The sequence below is a fragment of the Nycticebus coucang genome, chromosome 17, assembly GCF_027406575.1.
Source record: "Nycticebus coucang isolate mNycCou1 chromosome 17, mNycCou1.pri, whole genome shotgun sequence".
NCBI lineage: Eukaryota > Metazoa > Chordata > Mammalia > Primates > Lorisidae > Nycticebus > Nycticebus coucang.
In genome coordinates, this window is record NC_069796.1 from 81,211,186 (window position 1) to 81,233,311 (window position 22,126).

The window sequence follows — 22,126 nt, forward strand, 5'->3', positions numbered from 1 at the left end:
CCGTACTTGAAGGTTTCACCAAGACATAAATTGTAAAATGTGTTCATTACCCTGAGAAAGTAACCTCAGTGGGTACCCTTTAGCTACCCACTCCTTCATTTTCCTATCCCCATATGTCCTGTCTTGAAGCAGCCACTAATCTATTTCTTATCTGCATAGATCTAGGCATTTCATATATAGGTAGATGATCCTTCAGCTTAGAACTTTCAGAGTTTAAAATGTTGGAAAAGTGATATGCATTTTGTAGAAACTGCACTTTGAATACCCATACAAACTTTTTTACTTTTAGTGTAGTATTCAGTGAATTATTTGAGGTATGGAACACTTTATTATGAAATGGGTTTTGTATTTAACTCAGCCTACCTTATATGGGCTACACTAGCCTAACGGTAGGCAAAATCATTTGCGAACATAATATACTAGAGTGTTGCTTGTTTATCATCATGATCACATGCCTGACTGAGAGCTGTGGGCCACTGCCCAGCACCACAAAAGAGTAATGTAGGTGGGCCCAGTGGCTCATGCCTATAATCCTAGCACTCTGGGAGGCAGAGGCTGGTGGATTGCCTGAGCTCACAGGTTGGTGACCAGCCTGAGCAAGACCCCATCTCTAAAAAATAGTCAGACGTTGTGGCAGGTTCCTGTAGTCCCTGCTGCTGAGGATGCTGAGGCAAGAGAATCACTTGAGCCCAAGATTTTGAGGTTGCTGTGAGCTATGACGCTACATTACTCTACTGAGGGCAACAAAGTGAGACTCCTATCTCAAAAAGAAAAAAAAGACTATTGTACTGCATATTGCTACCCTGAGAAAAGATCAGAATCAGAAATTCGAAGCATAGTTTCTACTGAATGCATGTTTCTTTTGTACGATTGTCAAGTTAAAAAATTCTAAGTTGTTAGCTGGGCGTTGTGGTGGACGCCTATAGTCCCAGCTACTTGGGAGGCTGAGGCAAGAGAATTGCTTAAGCTCAAGAGTTTGAAGTTGCTGTGAGTTGTGACACCAGAGCACTCTACCCAGGGCGACATAGTGAGATTCTGTCTTAAAAAAAAAAGAAAAAATTTTAAGTTGAACCATTGTTATCTGTAAATGTGATCATGTATGCAGTCATTTGTGACTAATTCCTTTTACTTAGTGTTTTCAAGGTCTATTTTTGTATACGAGTACTTCATTTCTATGGTGATATTATTCACTATATTAGTATGTCCTCTGGTGAATAATGCTTCATTGTATGGTTAAGTAACATTTATGCATTCATCATTTGATGAACTTTTGGGTAGTTTCCACCTTTGGCTATTGAGAATAATGCTTCTAATGAATATTTATGAATAAGATTTTGTGTGGGGGCGGTGCCTGTGGCCCAGTGAGTAGGGCACCGGCCCCATATGCTGATGGTGGCGGGTTCAAACTCAGCCCCTGCCAAACTGCAACCAAAAAATAGCCGGGCGTTGTGGCGGGTGCCTGTAGTCCCAGCTGCTTGGGAGGCTGAGGCAAGAGAATCGTGTAAGCCCAAGAGTTAAGAGTTAGAGGTTGCTGTGAGCCATGTGACGTCATGGCACTCTACCCGAGGGCGGTATGGTGAGACTCTGTCTCTACAAACAAACAACAAAAAAAAGATTTTATGTGGGATATATATTTTTATATCTCTTGGGTATATATCTAGCAGTGGAATTACTGGCTCAAATGTCAACTGTGTAATTCATGAAGTACTGCTAGGTACTGTTTTTGCAAAGTGACTGCTCCATTGGATTCCCACCAGGAGTGTGTGAGGAATCTGATTTCTCCACTTTCTCACCAATGTTTGTTATTTGACTTTGTTAAAAGTAAAGAAAGCATGGGAAAATATATGTAACAAATTTATTGCTTTAGCCATTTCAAGTACTGGCATTAAGTATATTCATATTTTGTACAAGCATTGCTGCTATCCATCTCCAGAATTTTTCCATCATCCCAAACAAAAACTCCATCCCTAGTTAACAGCAAGCCCCTATCCTTCGGTAGCCACTAATCTTTTTCTCTCTGTGAATTTGGCTATTCTAGTTACCTAGTATAAATAATTTAAAACTCTGGATTAATAATTCTTTTTGTGTCTGGCTTATTTTCACTTAGCATAATGTCTTCTAGGTTCATCTATACTGTTGCAAGTTTCAGAATTTTGTTTTTTCCTAAAAGCTAAAATTCCTTTGTTGATCATATTTTGTTTATTAATCAAGGAACATTTGCACTTATCTTTTGTCATTGTAAATCTCTATAAATACTGTATACATATCTGTTTAATCTGACTTTTGGAGTATATATGAAGTCTTTATTTTTTTATTGTTATTCTTTATTGTTTGGGATTCATTGAGAGTGCAAAGAATTAGGTTACACTGATTGCATTTGTTTGATAAAGTCTCTCTTATAATTGTGTCCCACCCCTAAGAGGTGTGCCATACACTCTGATCTCCATCCTCTGCCCTCTTCCCCTCTCCTTACTTGCTCATTCCCTTCCCCCCTTCCCCCCCCCCCATTAGCTCATGTACTGCGTTCGTATTAGAACAGAGTACATTGGATTGTTGCTTCTCCATTCTTTTTTCTTTTTCTTTCTTTTTTTTTTTTTTGAGATAGAGCCTCAAGCTGTCGCCCTGGGTAGAGTGCTTTGGCATCACAGCTCACAGCAGCCTCCACCTCCTGGACTTAAGCCATTCCTTTGCCACAGCCTCCCAAGTAGCTGGGACTACAGGTGCCTGCCACAACGCTTAGCTATTTTTTGGTTGTAGTTGTCATTGTTGTTTGGCAGGCCCGGGCCGGATTCGAACCCACCAGCTCTGGTGTGTGCAGCTGGCGCCTTAGCCGCTTGAGCTGCAGGTGCTGAGCCATGCTTCTCCATTCTTGTGATGTTTTGCTAAGAAGAATGTGTTCTACCTCCATCCAGGTTAATACAAAAGATGTAAAGTCTCCATCTTTTTTAGTGGCTAAATAGTATTCCATGGCATAAATATACCATAGCTTATTAACTGATTCCTTGGTTGGTGGGCATTTAGGCTGTTGCCACATTTTGGAGAGTGTAAATTGAGCGGCAATAAACAGTCTAGTGCATTTGTCCTTACTGTAAAAGAATTTTTTTAATTCTTTTTTTATTCATCTACTTAGCAATCCCATTACTAGGTAAGTACCTAGTAATGGGATTGCAGGATCAAATGGGAGGTCTATTTTGAGTTCTTTGAGGATTCTCCATACTTCTTTCCAAAAAAGGTTGTATTGGTTTGCAGTCCCTCCAGCAGTATAAATGTGTTCCCCTTGGCTCAGCCCTGGTACTTCAGTGGTTAGGGCTCAAGTCACATCCACTGAGGCTGGTGGGTTTGAACCTGGCCTGGGCCTGCTAAACAACAATGACAACTACAACAAAAAAAAATAGCCAGGCATTGTGGCAGGCACCTGTAGTCCCAGCTACTTGGGAGGCTGAGGCAAGAGAATCGCTTAAGCCCAAGTTTGAGGTTGCTGTGAGCTGTTGACGCCATAGCGTTCTACCAAGGGCGACATAGTGACTCTGTCTCCAAAAAAAAACGAAAAAGAAAGTGTTCCCCTCTCTCCACATCCATACCAGCATCTGCAGCTTCGAGATTTTGTGATATGGGTCATTCTTAATGGGATTAGGTGATATCTTAGGGTAGTTTTGATTGCATTTCACTGATGATTAGGGATAATGAGCATTTTTTTCATATGTTTGTTAGCCATTTGTCTGTCTTCTTTAGAGAAGGTTTTTTCTATTCATCTCTCTTGCCCAGTGATAGATGGATTGTTGAGTCTTTTTTTGTTCCTTAATTTGAGTTCTCTGTAGATCCTAGTTATCAAAAGCTTTTGTCCGATTCATAATATGTAAATATCTTTTCCCATTCTGAAGGTTGTCCGTTTGCTTTGGTTGTTGTTTCCTTAGCTGTACAGAAGCTTTTCAGTTTATCTAAGTTTCATTTGTTTTTTTTGTTGTTGCAATTCCATTGACGTCTTCATAAAATCTTTCCCCAGGCTGATATCTTCGAGTGTTTTCTCCACATTTTCTTCGAAGTTTCTATTGTTTCATGCCTTAGATTAAAATCTTTTATCCATCTTGAATGAATTTCTGTAAGTAGTGGGAGGTGTGGTTCCATTTTCACTCTTTTACATGTGGTTATCCGGTTCTTCCAGCACCATTTATTGAATAGGGATTCTTTTCCCCAGTGTATGTTCTTGTTTGGTTTATCAAAGATCACGTAACTGTAAGGTTAATTTCATATCATGAAACTCATCTCATGGTTTTCTATTTGGTTCCAAATGTCAGTGTCTCTATTTTTGTGCCAATATCATGCTGTTTTGATTACTATGGCCTTGTAATATATCTGAAAGTGTAGTAGGGTGATACCTCTGGCTTCGTTTTTATTACTAAGGATCACCTTGGCTATATGGAGTTTCTTCTGGTTCCATAGAAAATGAAGAATTATTTTTTCCAAATCTTGAAAGTGTGATGATGGTATTTTAGTGGGGATTGCATTGAATTTACAGATTGCTTTGGGTAGTATAGGCATTTTCACAATGTGGATTCGTCCCAGCCATGAGCATGGTATGTTCTTCCATTTGTTATATCTTCTGCTATTTCTTTTCTTAGGGTTTCATAATTTTCCTTGTAGAGATCATTCACCTTTTTTGTTAGGTATATTCCTAGGTATTTCATTTTTCTTGAAGCTACTGTGAAGGGAATTGTGTCCTTGATTAGCTTCTCATCTTGGCTGTTATTGGCATATACAAAGGCTACTGATTTGTGGACATTGATTTTGTATCCTGAGACATTGCTGTATTTTTTGATCACTTCCAGGAGTCTTGGGGTTGAGCCTTTGGGGTTCTCTAAGAATAAGATCATATCGTTGGCAAAGAGTGAAAGTTCCCTCTGCCCTCATTTGGATGTCCTTAATTTCCTTCTCTTGCATGATTGTATTGGCTAGAACTTCTGGCACTTGTTGAATAGAAGTGGTGATAGAAGACAACCTTGTCTGGTTCCAGTTCTAAGTGGAAAAGCTTTCAGTTTTACTCCATTCAGTATAATATTAGCTGTGTTGTTGTAGATGACTTCGATCAGATTCAGAAATGTGCGACCTATGCCTATATATATATATTTTTTTTTTTTTTTTTTTTGAGACGGTCTCATTCTGTTGCCCTAGTTAGGTGCCACTGTCATAGCTCACAGCAACCTCCTACTCTTGGGCTCAAGCGATCCTCTTGCCTCAGTTTTTCTACTTTTAATAGAGATGGGCTCTTGCTTTTGCTCAGGCTGGTCTCATGAACTCAAGCAGACCACCCACCTCGGTCTCCCAGAGTGCTAGCATTACATATGTCTATATTCTTAAGTGTTATAATTCGAAAGGGATGTTGTATGCTTTTTCTGCCTCTGTTGAGAGGATCCTATGGTCTTTGTTGTTGCTTCTGTTGATATGTTGAATTATGTTTATGGATTGCATATGTTAAACCAGCCTGGCATCCCTGGGATTAAACCTACTTGATTGTGATGTGTGAGTTTTTTATTTTTAATTTTTTTAGTTCCAGCTACTTGGAGGCTGAGGCAAAAGAATCACTTAAGCCCCAAGAGTTTGAGGTTGCTATGAGCTGTCTCAGCACAGCACTCTACTGAGGGTTACATAGTGAGACTCTGTCTCCCCCTCAAAAAAAGAGAGAGACACAGGGCTTTGCTCCCTTTCTCAGGCTGGTGTGCAGTGGTACAGTCAAATAGCTCAATGTAATCTTGGAATACTGGGCGCAAGGGAGCCTCCTCCCTCACCCTGCTAAGTAGCTAGGACTGCAGGCACACAACAGAATGCCTAGGTAATTTTTAAAACCTTTTTTTTTTGTAGCAATGGGGTGTTGCTATTTTGGGGAGGCTGGATTTCAACTCCTGGCCTCAAGTGATCTTCCTGCTTCTGCCTCCCACATCACAGGGATTATGGGAATGAATTTTGTTTTTAAAAATATCTTCAACATTTTGTTCTTCCCATATTTGCCGCCTTAGTTCAGGTTCTAATCATCTCATGTCTATACTACATTGGTGATCTCTGGTCTAGTGAGTATCTTGTTTCTTATTGTTTTATTTGAAAGTGAAGAAAATTCACATTTCTAAGATGCAAAACTGAGCCTATATTTACCTGTTTTATTTTACTATATTATTATTATTTTTTGAGACAGTCTCATTGTGTCACCCTTGGTAGAGTGCTATGGCGTCACAGTTCACAGCAACCTCAAACTCTTGGGCTTAAGGAATTCTCTTGTCTCAGCCTCCCAAGTAGCTGGCACTATAGGTGCCTGCCATAACAACACCGGGCTATATTTTGTTGCGGTTGTCATTGTTTAGCTGGCCTGGGCTGTTTTCAACCCCACCAGCCTCAGTGAATATGGCTGGTGCTGTAACCACTGTGCTATGGGTGCTGAGCCTATTTTATTTTATTTTTTGAGACTTGAGTCTCAAGCTGTCACCATGGGTAGAGTGCTGTGGCATCATAGCTTGCAACAACCTCCAACTCTTGGGGTCAAGTGAGCCTTTTGCCTCAGTTTTTCTGAGGTGGCGCCTGTGGCTCAGTGAGTAGGGCGCCGGCCCCATATACCGAGGGTGGCGGGTTCAAACCCAGCCCGGGCTGAACTGCAACCAAAAAATAGCCGGGCGTTGTGGCAGGTGCCTGTAGTCCCAGCTGCTTGGGAGGCTCAGGCAGGAGAATCGCGGAAGCTCAAGAGCCAGAGGTTGCTGTGAGTCCTGTGACATCATGGCACTCTACTGAAGGAGGTAAAGTGAGACTCTGTCTCTACAAAAAAAAAAAAAATAATAATGTTTTTCTATTTTTAGTAGAGATGGGGACTCGCTTTTGCACAGTCTGGTCTCAAACTCTAAAGCTCAAGCAATCCACAAGCCTTGGCCTGTCAGAGTGCTAGGATTACAGGCATGAGCCACTGCACCTGGCCTTTTTTTGCCTGTTTTATTTATTTTTTATTTTATTTTATTTATTTATTTTTTATTAGTATTAGATCATAGCTGTATACAGTAATGCGATCATGGGGCACCATACACTGGTTTTATAAACAGTTCAACACATTTTCATCACACTGGTTAACATAGCATTCCTGGCATTTTTTAAGTTATTGTGTTAAGACAATCATATTCTGCATTCACTAAGTTTCACATGTACCCTTGTAAGATGCACCGCAGGTATAATCCCACCAATCATCCTCCCTCTGCCCAACCCCCCCTCTACTCCCTCTTCCCCATATTCTTAGGTTATAACTGGGTTATAGCTTTCCTATGAAAGCCATAAATTAGTTTCATAGTAGGGCTGAGTACATTGGATACTTTTTCTTCCATTCTTGAGATACTTTACTAAGAAGAATATGTTCCAGCTCCATCCATGTAAACATGAAAGATGTAAGGTCTCCATCTTTCTTTAAAGCTGCATAATATTCCATGGTGTACATATACCACAATTTATTGATCCATTCGTGGATCGATGGGCATTTGGGCTTTTTCCATGACTTAGCAATTGTGAATTGGGCAGCAATAACCATTCTGCTACAAATATCTTTGTTATAATTTGATTTTCGGTCTTCTGGGTATATACATAGTGGAGGAATTATAGGATTGAATGGCAGATCTATTTTTCGATCTTTAAGTGTTTTCCAAACATCTTTCCAAAAGGAATGTATTAATTTGCATTCCCACCAGCAGTGTAGAAGTGTTCCCTTTTCTCCACATCCACGCCAAAATCTCTGGTCTTGGGATTTTGTGATATGGGCTAATCTTACTGGAGTTAGATGGTATCTCAAGGTAGTTTTGATTTGCATTTCTCTGATGATTAAAGATGATGAGCATTTTTTCATATGTCTGTAGGCCGTGCACTTGTCTTCTTCAGAGAAGTTTCTCTTCAAGTCCCTTGCCCAGCCTGAGATGGGATCACTTGTTCTTTTCTTGCTAATACGTTTGAGTTCTCTGTGGATTCTGGTTATTAAACCTTTGTCAGAGGTAACCTGCAAATATTTTCTCCCATTCTGAGGGCTGTTTTCTTGCTTTACTTACTGTGTTCTTGGCTGTGCAGAAGCTTTTTAGTTTGATCAGGTCCCTTTTTGACTGTTTTAAATGAGGCAAATTTCATTGCCTGCAGGATAATGGTGAAACTCTTAATGTGCTGTGGAAAAATTGTTTTTAGGTCTGGCCAGTGTCTAACCTTCCTTAGGTTTCCTTCCTTCTACTTTGTGATTTAGCGTTCTGAACTACGTACAGTTTGTTTTGTTCATTTATGCCTTTGAGCGTTCTAGGACCTCATATTTGAATTATCTCCCTAACAATCTTCATCTTTAAAAATCGTTCAGGCAGGGTACCATGGCTCCGCCTGTAATCCTAGTACTCTGGGTGTCTGAGGTGGGTGGCTTACTTGAGCTCACAAGTTCAAGAACAGCCTGAGCAAAAGTGAGACCCCCTCATATCTACTAAAAATAGAGAAACTGAGGCAAGAGGATCACTTGAGACCCGTTGGAGGTTGCTGTGATCTATGATGTTACTGCACTCTACCCAGGGCGACAACTTGAGACCGACTGTGTCTCAAAAAAAAAAAAATTGTTCGGGTATCCCGTTTTTTTCCTCCAGTTAATGGTTTTCACTTTTGTTTATTTTTAATGAGTATTTATGTTATTGCTATTGAACTATAGTCTATTTATATATTTATTTTAACCATTAGGCCAGAGATGTCCAACCCTTTTTTTCTCCCTCTGCCCTACACTGGAAGGATTGAAGAGTTTTTGGCCATATAGTAAATGCACAAACACTAATGAAAGCTGACTAGCAAAAAAAATTCCAAAAAACAGTCAGGGCATACTTTGGTGATAACTGACACTACAGATAAGTAGAAAAAGTCTTCACAAAATTGGCAAGTTGGACACTCCCACATTATGCAATCAATTCCTTTTCTCATCTTCGTAGTACTGGCACATCAGAAGTTCTTTATTTATTAATTCGATTTATTTATTTATGGGAGGATGGTTTGTTTTCTAAATTAACTTTAGGAACCTTTTTATAGGTATATCTATGTGTATCTTAACCAATTTTAATTCCTGTTTATAGGTAATTTGCATTGAAGGTTTTAATTCAATAGATGGGAAATAAGGAGTTCAGTTTATTCTTTTTTTTTTTGTAGAGACAGAGTCTCACTTTATGGCGCTTGGTAGAGTGCCGTGGCCTCATACAGCTCACAGCAACCTCCAACTCCTGGGCTTAAGCGATTCTCTTGCCTCAGCCTCCGGAGTAGCTGGGACTACAGGCGCCCGCCACAACGCCCGGCTATTTTTTGGTTGCAGTTCAGCCGGGGCTGGGTTTGAACCCGCCACCACTCGGTATATGGGGCTGGTGCCCTACTCACTGAGCCACAGGCGCCACCCTTAACCAGGTTTTGATTTCATTATTAAGCCACTTTTTATAGATAAATACCATTTGTACATTTTTGAGACTAGCATTTATAAGAGAACCTGCCTTTGTATTTACTTTTTTTCTTCCAGGGGGCTACTCTTAGCTAGGAGTTTTGAAAATTGTTACAGTTGTTTGTACCTGTTCTACAGTTGAGTTTATAAATCTGAAGTAAAATTTCATTTTATTTTCTTTTTGCATTCTGAGGGAAGTAGGTTTGTCATCATTTTCAAAGAGATGTTTCGATTTTTTTATGTGTTTGAAACTACATCTGTTTTGAAATGGAATTTTGTGCGAATTATAGTGAATTTTCATATGAAATGTTTTTTGTTTCCTTTTAAAGAAAGTGAGAAATTCTGTGTGGCACAGAATTTTGCAACCCATTTTTAATGCTATAAAAGTTGTTAAAATGGGCAAGCACCTGAGCGAGTGCCCTCTGGGGTTGGCCAGGACTTGCTGCTCACATGCCCTTGGGCCATGGCCAGGTGCCAATTCTCCCTTTCACAAATGCTGTCGGCCGAGCTGACATATGTCCGGCAATATCATGTCTGTTCCGCTACCTGCCATCGTGCCTGCTGCCCGGAAGGCCACTGCTGCAGTGGTTTTTCTTCATGGATTGGGGAATATTGGGCATGGATGGGCAGAAGCCTTTGGCAGTATCAGAGCTCACATATCAAATATATCTGCCCACATCCACCAGTTATGCCTGTTACATTGAATATGAACATGGCTATGCCTTCTTCGTTTGATATTATTGGGCTGTCACCAGAGTCACAGGGAGATGAACCTGGAATTAAACATGCAGCAGAAAGTATAAAGGCTTTGATGGATCAGGTGAAGAATGGCATTCCTTCTAACAATTATTTTGGGAGTATTTTCTCAGGGTGGAACTTTATCTTTATACACTGCTCTCACCACCCAGCAGAAACTGGCAGGTGTCACAGCACTCAGTTGCTGATTTCCACTTCAGGCTTTATTTCAGGGTCCTATCAGTGGCGCTGACATGGATATTTCTATTCTTCAGTGCCATAGAGATTGCAACCCTTTGGTTCTCCAGAGGTTTGATTCTCTGCTGAAAAACTAAAAACATCAGTAAATCCAGCCAGTGTAACCTTTAAAGCCTATGAAGACATGATGCACAGTTCATGTCAGCAGGAAATGATGGATGTCAAGCAATTCATTGATAAACTCCTACATCCAATTGATTGATGTCACTAAGAGGCGTTGGTAGAAGCACACCAGCATCATTGTAATAGAATGTAAACTTTTTCCTATGCCCAATCTTCAAACTTCTAATGTGTGCAGTGTTAAAATGTTTTGCAAATACATGCCAGTGACATAGTCTCCTCGTAGGAAATTTATGATCTTTTAAATTTTTATACATGTATTCTTATAATCTGATTCAGAAAATTAGTAGTGTTAAAATAGGTGAAACAGCTAGCTTCTATTTTCTCAAATGTAATTCACCAAAATAATAAAATAATGCAACCAGCCTTTTTATTACATGATTTGTAAATTACTAGGATGCTTAATGAAAATTTGTTCAGGTAGGGCAGCGCCTGTGGCTCAGTGAGTAGGGTGCCGGCCCCATATACCGAGGGTGGCGGGTTCAAACCCAGCCCCGGCCAAACTGCAACAAAAAGATAGCTGGGCGTTGTGGCAGGTGCCTGTAGTCCCAGCTACTTGGGAGGCTGAGGCAGGAGAATTGCCTAAGCCCAGGAGTTGGAGGTTGCTGTGAGCCGTGTGATGCCACGGCACTCTACCAAGGGCAATAAAGTGAAACCCTGTCTCTACAAAAAAAAAATTTGTTCAGGTATAAATGAGTAGTTAAGATATAAATGATATATGCATGCTGTGACTTAAGTCTATGCAGTGTTTTTCACGGTTTCTATCAATGTGAAATAAAACTTAATTCTTACTAAAAAAAAAAAGACGCTAAAATGCCATGTAGAGATACATATGTACTAGATAAATTTGATTGTAGTGTTTTCTATGTGTAGACTGGATTTATATTTTAACTTTTGATAATTGTATATAGACAACATAGGAAAACCAAGAAATTGTAGGTTAACTTGATTTCTTGATTCTGTGGGATTCTCCCAACTTCTCCCCCCCCCCCCCTTTTTTTGAGAAAGAGTCTTACTCTGTCACCTATGTGTAATGAGTGCCATGGCATCATCATAGTTCACAGCAACCTGAAACTCTTGGGTTAAAGCAGTCCTCTTGCTTCAGCCTCCCAAGTAGCTGGGGCTATAGGCAACATACTAGCACGTCTGGCTAGTTTTTTCCTATTTTTTGTAGAGACAGGGTCTTGTTCTTGGCTCAGGCTGGTTTTGAACTCTTGAGCTCAAGCAATCCACTGGCCTTGGACTCCTTAGAGTGCTGGGATCACAGGTTTGAGCCACCATGCCCAGCTTTGGATTTCACTTTTTAAATTTCCCTAATTTAAATATCAGATTTCTCTGTAAAACCAAGGTTTGGCCCTGAGTTTGCCTTCTCTGAAGTCATTAAATTTAAAATATCTCGTATACCATGAGGTTTATATCCTTTACTTTTTAGTGTTGATTGTTTTAAGAAATCCACACCTAATTTAAAATGGGCTGCAACCTGGAACTCTTGAACTCTAGTGATCCTCCTGCCTCAGTCTCCTGCATAGCTGAGACTGTAAGTGTGCTGTGTTAATTTGCTATGATTAATTAGTCAATCTCTAATGGTTTTGAATATACACTATTTCACTAGACTAAAGAATTGATTTTTTTTTTTTCCCCATTAAGCTCTTGAGTATTTTCTTTTCTTTTTTTTTTTTGTAGAGACAGAGTCTCACTTTATCGCCCTCGGTAGAGTGCTATGGCATCACACAGTTTACAGCAATCTCCAAATCCGGGCCTTAGGGAATTCTCTTGCCTCAGCCTCCTGAGTACCTGGGACTACAGGCGCCCGCCACACCATATGGCTAGCTCTTGAGCTCTTGAGCTTTTTTTGTCACATCATTTGAATACTTAAAATTTTCCTTGTCTGTGACCTACTTCAGTTGATCTAGATCAGTAGGTATTTTAGCATGTTAATTGTTTATAAACGGGTTTCTTTGACTACAGTGGTATGGGTGTTTTTTTGAAAAGTAAGTCATGTTTTTGAAGTAATGATGTTGGTTTTTGTCTTTATCTAGTTTCCAACCGGAGGCCCTATCGGCAGTACTACGTGGAGGCTTTCGGAGACCCTTCTGAGAGAGCCTGGGTGGCTGGAAAAGCAATCGTTATGTTTGAAGGCAGACATCAATTTGAAGAGCTACCTGTCCTTAGAAGAAGAGGGAAACAGAAAGAAAAAGGATATAGGCATAAGGTGGGAACAAAAACAAAAGGCCTTTTAGAAATTATCTTCTTTGGGGTTGGTAGAGGGGAGACAGGAAAGAAGTGTATTATAGTTTTGAATTAGGTTATTTCTTTTGGGAGTAGGGTATCTGTTACCAAAGAAACAGCCACGAAGAAGGCGAGGTGCAGTGGCTCAACCTGTAATCCTAACACTCTGGGAGGCCGAGGTGGATGGATTGCCTGAACCCAGGAGTTTGAGACCAGCCTGAGCCAGAGCAAGACCCCATCTCTAAAAATAGGCAGGCCTGTAGTCCCAGCTACTCAGGAGGCTAAGGCAAGAGAATCACTTGAGCCTAAGAGTTTGAGGTTGCTGTGAGCTATGACACTATGGCACTCTGTGGAGGGTGACAAAGTGAGACTCTGTCTCAAAGAAATAAAAAAAGAAAATAGCTAGGAAGCAGGGTTTGGTTTTTTTATTTTTCTTTTTTTCCTCTTTCCTTTCCTTTTCCTTTTTTTTTTTTTTTTTTGCAGTCATGTGGGCCTAGCTTTAGAAATACTAACATGCAATTTTATTTTTTTTGCTATCTGTATATTTTTTATTTTTGCTATCTATATATATATATTTTTTTATTAAATCAAAGCTGTGTACATTAATGTGATCATGGGGCACCATACATTGGTTTCATAGACCGTTTGACACGTTTTCATCACACTGGTTAACATAGCCTTCCTGGCATTTTCTTAGTTATTGTGCTAAGAATTTACATTCCACATTTACTAAGTTTCACATATACCCTTGTAAGATGTACTGCAGGTGTAATCCCACCAATCTCCCTCCCTCTGCCCTCCTCCCCCCTCCCTCCCTCGCTTTCCCCTTTCCCCCTTCCCCCTGTTCTTAGGTTGTAACTGGGTTATAGCTTTTATGTGAAAGCCATAAATTAGTTTCATGGTAGGGCTGAGTACATTGGATACTTTTTCTTCCATTCTTGAGATACTTTACTAAGAAGAATATAACATGCAATTTTTTGAGAAATGATTTTCAGCTATCTCTGCTGCTTCACTCAGAAGTTACAGTTATTTCTTTTTTTTTTGTAGAGACAGAGTCTCACTTTATGGCCCTTGGTAGAGTGCCGTGGCATCACACAGCTCACAGCAACCTCCAGCTCCTGGGCTTAAGCGATTCTCTTGCCTCAGCCTCCGGAGTAGCTGGGACTATAGGTGCCCGCCACAGCACCCGGCTATTTTTTTGTTGCAGTTTGGCCAGGGCTGGGTTTGAACCTGCCACCCTCGGCATATGGGGCCGGCGCCCAACTCACTGAGCCACAGGCGCCGCCCTGTTTTGTTATTTCTTATGTGAGACAGAAGTGATCATTAAAATGAAGTATTCTAATTCTGTTTCTCTGGACTGATTCTTTTCTCTTAAAAATGAGAAAATTTGGGCTTTCTTTTGTTTTGTTTTTTAGAGAGAGTCTTTCTCTGTCGTCCTGAGTAGAGTCCTGTGGCGTCATAACTCACGACAACCTCAAACTCTTAGGTTTGCCTCAGCTTCCCAAGTAGCTGGCACTACAGGCGCCTGTTGTAGTGCCTGGCTAGTTTTTCTGTTTTTAATAGGAGTCTGGTGGTTGGCTCACGCTGGTATCGAACTTGTGAGCTAAGGTGATCTACCTGCCTTGGCCTCCCAGAGTGCTGGTATTAAAGGTATGAGCCACTGTGCCCTGATTATGGATGCTTTGATAGAACATTAGATAAGGCTTTTAATAGTTTTTTGTTTTTTAATTTTGCCAGTGCTTACATTTGCAGTTTCAAATGTGTTTATGTTTTACTCATCAACACTGTAGTTTTGTTTCTTTTGTTTGATGTTTTGTGTTCAAACTGGTGGAAAAAAATTTTTGCTGATTTTTCTTTTGATATTCTTTTTTCCTCCATTAAAAATATTGTGCTAATATACAGATAACATAAAACTTATCACCTTAAAATTAACCTTTTTTATTTATTTTTTTTTTGAGGCAGTCTCACTTTATCACCCTTGGTAGTGTACCGTGGTATCACAACAACTTCAAACTCCTGGGCTTAAGCAATTCTCTTTTCTTAGCCTCCTAAGTAGCTGGGTCCACAGGCATGAGCCTGGCTTCATCGTAACCATTTTTAAGCATACAGTTAAATGGTATTAGATACACTCATAATGTGTTGTTATCCATCTCTATAATTATGGAAATTCTACCCATTAAATAATAACTCCCCCATTTTCTCTTCTTGTTTCCCAGCTTTTGACACCTCCACTCTGCAGTCTGTTTTTGTGGTTTAATATTCTTTCTCCCCCAATTAGATGGAGAAATAGTTTTTCTGAGACTGATGTTTTAAACTTCCCTGTATTTAAATATTTTAAAATTATTTTAAAGAATAATAATTAGAATAATTTAGTTAGTATTCATGGTCTGCCACTTGATTCCTCTATGACTTGGTGTCTTTACTTTTAAAACTAATATGATAACATCTACCTTATAGAACTGTTGTGAAGATTAGAAATAAGTGTTAAAAAAAGAAATAAGTATAAAATACTAAATATTTTATAAGGTTATCACTTTAATGAAAATAATCAGAATATGTTGCTTTTAGGGTAAAGGGGTTAAATTCATGCTTTCTGGTTTTTTTTTTTTTTGAGATAGAATCTCACTCTTTTGCCCTGGGCAGAGTGCAGTGATGTCATCACAGCTTGCAGCCTCAAACTCCGTAGGCTCAAGCCCTCTTCCTGCCTCAGCCTCCTGAGTAGCTGGAACTGTAGGCGCACACCATTACTCCTGGCCAATATTTTCTATTTTTGGTAGAGACAAGGTTTTGATCTTGGTTAGACTGGTATCAAATTCCTGACCTCAAGTGATCTTCCTGCTTTGGCTTCCTCCTCCAGTGCTAGTATTATAGTTGTAGCCACTTAGCCTGGTCCATGCTTTCTAATATTTTGGATGATTGGGAGTGAGGTGATTCCAGGGTTTTTGTTATGCCTTTTAGCTATATATGTTATAATCCTCTTTTCAGAGGAATTTACTAATGCTTTCTGGCTCTCAAAAATTGTTTTTCTCTGGTTACAGTTAAGAGAATTCGTGTATGTAAAAGATGATCAGTTTATTCCTTTATGGGCGGTGCCTGTGGCTCAACAAGTAGGGCGCCGGCCCTATATGCCGGAGGTAGTGGGTTCAAACCCAGCCCCGGCCAAAAACTGCAACAAAACAAAACAAACAAACAAAAAAAGATGAGCAGTTTATTCCTTTATGAGAGGAGGTTACCTACCATTCTAGTAATTTTACATGCTTTCCATAACACCCCCTTCACAAGTATAAAAGTGTTTGGGAACACCAAGTGGAAGGTAGAACCTCAACTAGTGTTTGTCATGGAGGCAAGGGCCTCAATATCCTCATCCTGAGAGAAGTTAAGGAAAAATCACACATATTTCCTTACTCTTGTGTGTCTAGGTATCTTTGGACTGCATTATTAAGCCTGGGAGACAGTTTTGTTAGAATCTAGTTTGCATGGAACATGTGCAGAAGAGTATCGATTAGCTAGGTGTGTAGTGAAAACTAGAATTTAAGATTTCAGGGCCCCTATGGGTAGATAATGACCCATTTTTCCTGCCCTATTTTTTTCTGTGTTTATCTTCTTTAACCTTTTGCTATTTAAGGCAAGTGAACATATGCTTGCCCTTCATAAGTCAGGGTGAAAATAAAGCCTTATTCTGAAATACAGTGTAGTAAATAGGAAGGTTCTGGGTCTTCCTTGATTTAGAAATGTAATATTATTGGTTTTAGTCTAAATTACAGTTGACTCCTTTGTGCTTATAAATGTAGGGAGAATAGAGTGTTTCTGAGATCAGTCTCTTTCCTCCAATAAGAGCTCTTGTAGAAGCAGCAGTGTTGGAGAATTTCTATTAGGTTAAGCTCTAGGAGAGCTCAGGTGCTACCTAAATGGCTAGCCTCATAAAAGGGCCTTATAGAAGTCCAACAAGTTTGGAAAAGCTTCTAATTTGAGAGGTGTTTATTGATCATCTTTCCCATTTCTCTGATAAGTGATGTTCTTTTTCTCCTTTAAATTTAAGGTTCCTCAGAAAATTTTGAGTAAATGGGAAGCCAGTGTTGGTCTTGCTGAACAGTATGATGTTCCCAGAGGGTCAAAGAATCGAAAATGTGTAACCAGTTCCATCAAGTTGGACAGTGAGGAAGATGTGCTATTTGAGGACTGTACAAATGATCCTGAATCAGAACATGATCTTTTGCTTAACGGCTGCTTGAAATCTCTGGCTTTTGATTCTGAACATTCTGCAGATGAGAAAGAAAAGCCTTGTGCTAAGTCTCGCGCTAGGAAAAGCTCTGATAATCCAAAAAGGACTAGTGTGAAAAAGGGCTTCATGCCATTTGAAGCACATAAGGAAGAACGGAGGGGAAAGATTTCAGAAAACCTTGGCCTAAACTTTATCTCTGGAGATGTATCTGAAAAGCAGGCATCTAATGAACTTTCTAGGATAGCAAACAGCCTCACAGGGTCCAGCACTGTCCCTGGAAATTTTCTGTTTTCTTCTTGTGGAAAAAACACTGCAAAGAAAGAATTTGAGACTGCAAATTGTGACTCTTTATTGGGTTTGCCTGAGGGTGCCTTGATCTCAAAACGTTCTGGGGAAAAGAAGAAACCCCAGCGAGGTCTCTTGTGCAGTTCAAAAGTGCAGCTCTGCTATTTTGGAGCAGGTGATGAGGAAAAACGAAGTGATTCCATTAGTATCTGTACCACTTCTGATGATGGGAGCAGTGATCTGGATCCTGTAGAGCACAGCTCAGAGTCTGATAATAGTGTTCTTGAAATTACAGATGCTTTTGATAGAACAGAAAACATGTTATCTATGCAGAAAAATGAAAACATGTTATCTATGCAGAAAAATGAAAAGATAAAGTATTCTAGGTATCCAGGCACAAACTCTAGGGTAAAAGCAAAGCAGAAACTTCTCATTACCAATTCACATACAGACAATTTAACAGATTGTACTAAGACAGCAGAGCCTAGAACTGAGACATCTCGGGTTAATCTCTCTGATCTTACGGTAGCCACTCCTGTCCACAAACCCCAATCAGATTTCAGAAATGATGGTCTCTCTCCAAAATTCAGCATGACATCAAGCATTTCTAGTGAGAACTCCCTAATAAAAGGTGGAGCAACAAGTCAACCTCTGTTACATTCAAAAAGCAAACAGCCCAAGTTTCGAAATATAAAGTACAAACATAAAGAAACTTCAGTTATAGTAGAACCCCCAGTTACAAATGAAGACTGTAGTTTGAAATGCTGCTCTTCTGATATGAAAGGCTCTCCTTTGGCCAGCATTTCTAAAAGTGGGAAAGTGGATGGGCTAAAACTACTGAACAACATGCACGAGAAAACCAGGGATTCAAATGACATAGAAACAGCAGTGGTGAAACATGTTTTGTCAGAGTTGAAGGAACTCTCTTACAGATCTTTAGGTGAGGATGTCAGTGAGTCTGGAACATCAAAACCACCAAAACCATTACTTTTCTCTTCTGCTTCTAGTCAGAATCACATACCTATTGAACCAGACTACAAATTCAGTACATTACTAATGATGTTAAAAGATATGCATGATAGTAAGACCAAGGAACAGCGGTTGATGACGGCTTCCAACTTGGTCTCTTATCGGAGTTCTGGTCGAGGGGACTGTTCCACAAGTAGTCCTGCAGGGGCTTCTAAGGTTTTGGTTTCAGGAGGCTCCACCCACAATTCAGAAAAAAATGGAGATGGCACTCAAGACTCAGCTAATCCTATCCCTAGTCGGGGGGACTCTGCAGTATCTGGGGAATTGTCTGCATCCCTCCCTGGTTTTATGTCCAACAGAAGAGATAATCCTGCTTCTGGCAAAAGTCGTCCAAACTGTGTCACCAGGCGCAACTGTGGGCGATCAAAGCCATCATCCAAATTGCGAGATGCTTTTTCAGCTCAGATGGGAAAGAATACAGTGAACCGAAAAGCCTTAAAGACAGAGCGCAAAAGAAAACTGAATCGGCTTCCAGCTATGACTCTTGAGGCTGCTCTGCAGGGAGACAGAGAAAGAGGAGGTTCATTGAGAGGTGGGATGGAAGATCTGGGGAAAGAGGAACCTCTTCAATTAACAGGCCATTTAACAGGTGAAGATGGTGCTGATCTTTCTGATACTCATTTGGATAACAAGGTTAAACAACCTGACCCAGATAAAATTCCAGAAAAAGGCCCTAGTTTTGAAAACAAAAAGGGCCAAAAGGGCCGAGAACTGGACTCTGAAATGAACAGTGAGAATGATGAACCCAATGGTGTAAATCAAGTGGTGCCTAAAAAACGCTGGCAGCGTTTAAACCAAAGGCGCACTAAACCTCGTAAGCGCACTAACAGATTTAGGGAAAAAGAAAATTCTGAGTGTGCCTTTGGGGTTTTGCTTTCTAGTGACCCTATACAAGAGAAGCGGGATGAATTTCTAGAGCATAGAACTCCTCCTTCAACAAACATACCAGAGGATGCACTGACAGATACCAATCGTGCTGGCCACTTAGATTCAGTTGGGTCACAGTTGAATATTCGTGACAAATCTAGCACCAGCCTTGGGCATGTGGAAAAGGAGCCAGGAATTCCCAGTTTAACACCACAGGCTGAGCTCCCTGAACCAGGTAAGGACTTCTGACTGTGATAGGAAGGGATTTAAGAAAGTGCTGATAATACTATTAGTTTTTAGCAAGTCTCAATAACGTTTTTGCTCCTGTTCCCTATTTCCTACCTCAGAAAATCTGTAAACTTTTTGGGATGCAGTGTGTTACTGCAAGTAATTGAGAAGCTCTGGTCCTAGGATTTAAGATGTTAGTCTTCTTTTGTCTAGATATAAGGTAGGTCCACCTGGTTTGTGGACAAAAGGGACAATGTGGTCTTGGAAGAAAAATAACGGTATTTTATAATATTTATTTGAAAGTCTTGAGTATCTCAGATCCTTTCTGTAATGAAGAATAAATAAAAATACTGTAAGTGCCGCATTATGCTACTCGAGTAGAAGAAGAACAAGACAGAAATGTTTCAAGGCATTAACATTATACAGTATAGTTACTGAGGATAAAACAGTATCCTTAAATATAAGATTTCTCAGTTTGGTAGTAGTTTTTAGTATATTCAAAGTTGTGCAAACATTTACATTTTCCCCAAAAGAAATTCTGAGCTCATTATCAGTCTTTCTTCAGTTTTCCCCAATTTATAGATTTATGTGTGTATTTCATAGAAATGGAAGCTTACAATATGTGGTCCTTTCAAGTCCGGCTTTATCACATCTTTTTTAAAAAATATGGGTTAAAGGCACATGAACAATTTTTAGATGAACTGTACACACATTGTTCAATAACAGATAGCTAGAATGTATTCATCTTGCATGACTGACACTGAATGCACGCTGAACAGTAACTCCTTACTTGTCTCTCTGGGCAGCCTCCTGGCAGCTATCATTGTACTTTTTGTTCTATGAGTTTAATTACTTTAGGTACCTCCTGTAAATGGAACCCTGCAGTATTTGTCTTTTTTATGCTTGGTTTGTTTCACTTAGCATACTACTCTCAAAGTTCATTTTGTTATAGCATATGAGAGGATCACTTTCTTTCTTTCTTTTTCTTTTTCGTTTTTGAGACTTAAGAGTCTCAAGCTATCACCCTGAATAGAGTGCTGTGGTGTCACAGCTTACAGCAAACTAAAACTCCTGTGCTTAAGCGATTCTTTTGCCTCATCCTCCCAAGTAGCTGAGACCACAGGCGCCTGCTATAATACCCAGCTATTTTTTTTGTTGCAGTTGTCAATTTTTGTTTAGCTGGCCCTAGCTGGGTTGGAACCTGCCAGCTTCTGTGTAGGTGGTTGCCCTACCCACTGAGCAAAAGGCACCACCCCAGGATCACTTTATTTTTTAAGACTAAGTAGTATTCCAACACACACACACACACACACACACCACTTTTGCTTTATGCATTCACCAGTTGGTGGACATGCATTCATTAGTTGCAGACATTTAAGTTTCTTCTACAAGTTCTTTTTGTGTGTGTATGTGCCCATGCATAAACAACAAAAAAAAATTCTTTCTTCAGACAGTTGCACTCTGCCGCCCAGGCTAGTGCTGTGGCATCAGCCTGCCTCACAGCAACCTCAGACTCCTGGGTTCAAGTGATCTTCCTGACTCAGCCTCCCCGGTAGCTGGGACTACCAGTGTGCCACAACAACCAGCTCTTTTTTCCATTTTCAGTAGAGACAAGGTTTCACTCTTGCTCAGGCTGGTCCCGAACTCCTGAGCTCGAGGCATCCTCCTGCTTTGGTCTCCCAGAGTAGTAGAATTATAGGTGTGAATCACTGAGCTTGGCCTTTCCTTTTTGGAGGGAGAGGGTCTCACCATGTTGCAGAGGCTAGTCAGGAACTCCGCCTCAAGGGATCCTCCCATCTCAGCCTCCTAAGTACCTGAAACTACAGATGTGAGCCACTGGGCCCTGCTAAATTTCTTCTTCTTCTTCTCATTATTATTATTTAGAGTATCTTATTCTGTTGTCCAGGTCTTGAACTACTAGCTGTAAGTGGTCCTCTCACTTCAGCCTCCTGAATAGGTGGGACTACAGGTGTGAGACCCTACACTTGGCTTACCTGTCTTCTTTAATTTTAGTCAGCAGTGGATTTTTTTTTTGAGATAGAATCTCACTATGTCACCCTGGGAGAGTGCTGTGGTGTCACAGCTCACAGCAATCTCAAACTCTTTGGTATTAAGTGGTATTCTTGCCTAAGCCTCCTAGGTGGCTGGGACTACAGCCTCCCGAGTGCCCACCACAATGCCCGGCTGTTTTTTTGGTTGCAGTTGTCATTGTTGTTTAATTGGCCCAGGCTGGGCTGGAACCCACCAGCCTCAGTGTTTGTGGCTGGTGCCCTACTCACTGAGCTAGTGACTGGGCGCCGAGCCTAGTCAGTGTTTTATAGTTATGTAACTACATTTTATTCCTCGTTGAATAGTTTTTGTTTTTAATATGAAAAGTGGTTGAATTTTGTCAAGATGCCTTTTCTGCATCAGCTGAGATGATCATATGAGTATTTTGTTTGTCCTTTATTAATTTTTTTTTTTTAAGAGACAGAGTCTCACTTTATCCCCCTCGGTAGGGTGCCATGACATCACAGCTCACAGCAACCTCAAACTCCTGGGTTTTAGGTGATTCTCTTGCCTCAGCCTCCTGAGTAGCTGGGACTACAGGCACCTGCCACAACGCCCGGCTATTTTTTTGTTGCAGTTTGGCCAGGGCTGGGTTTAAACCCACCACCCTTGGTATATGGTACCGGCGCCCTACTCACTGAGCCACAGGCGTC

At 40.4% G+C, this 22,126-nt stretch overlaps 1 protein-coding gene and 1 pseudogene across 8 annotated transcripts in view; both read left to right on the plus strand.

The window, feature by feature from the left end:
- Nucleotides 1–22,126, plus strand: part of NSD1 (nuclear receptor binding SET domain protein 1) — a 209,858-nt gene that overhangs the window by 76,163 nt on the left and 111,569 nt on the right. For all 8 annotated transcript variants that reach the window (XM_053566376.1, XM_053566378.1, XM_053566381.1 and 5 more), the window contains 2 exons: nt 12,604–12,776; nt 16,833–19,431. In XM_053566376.1, the coding sequence (XP_053422351.1) occupies nt 12,604–12,776; nt 16,833–19,431 (2,772 nt within the window). The remainder of the gene's footprint in view (nt 1–12,603; nt 12,777–16,832; nt 19,432–22,126) is intronic.
- On the plus strand, nt 9,967–11,307 carry LOC128568652 (acyl-protein thioesterase 1-like; annotated as a pseudogene).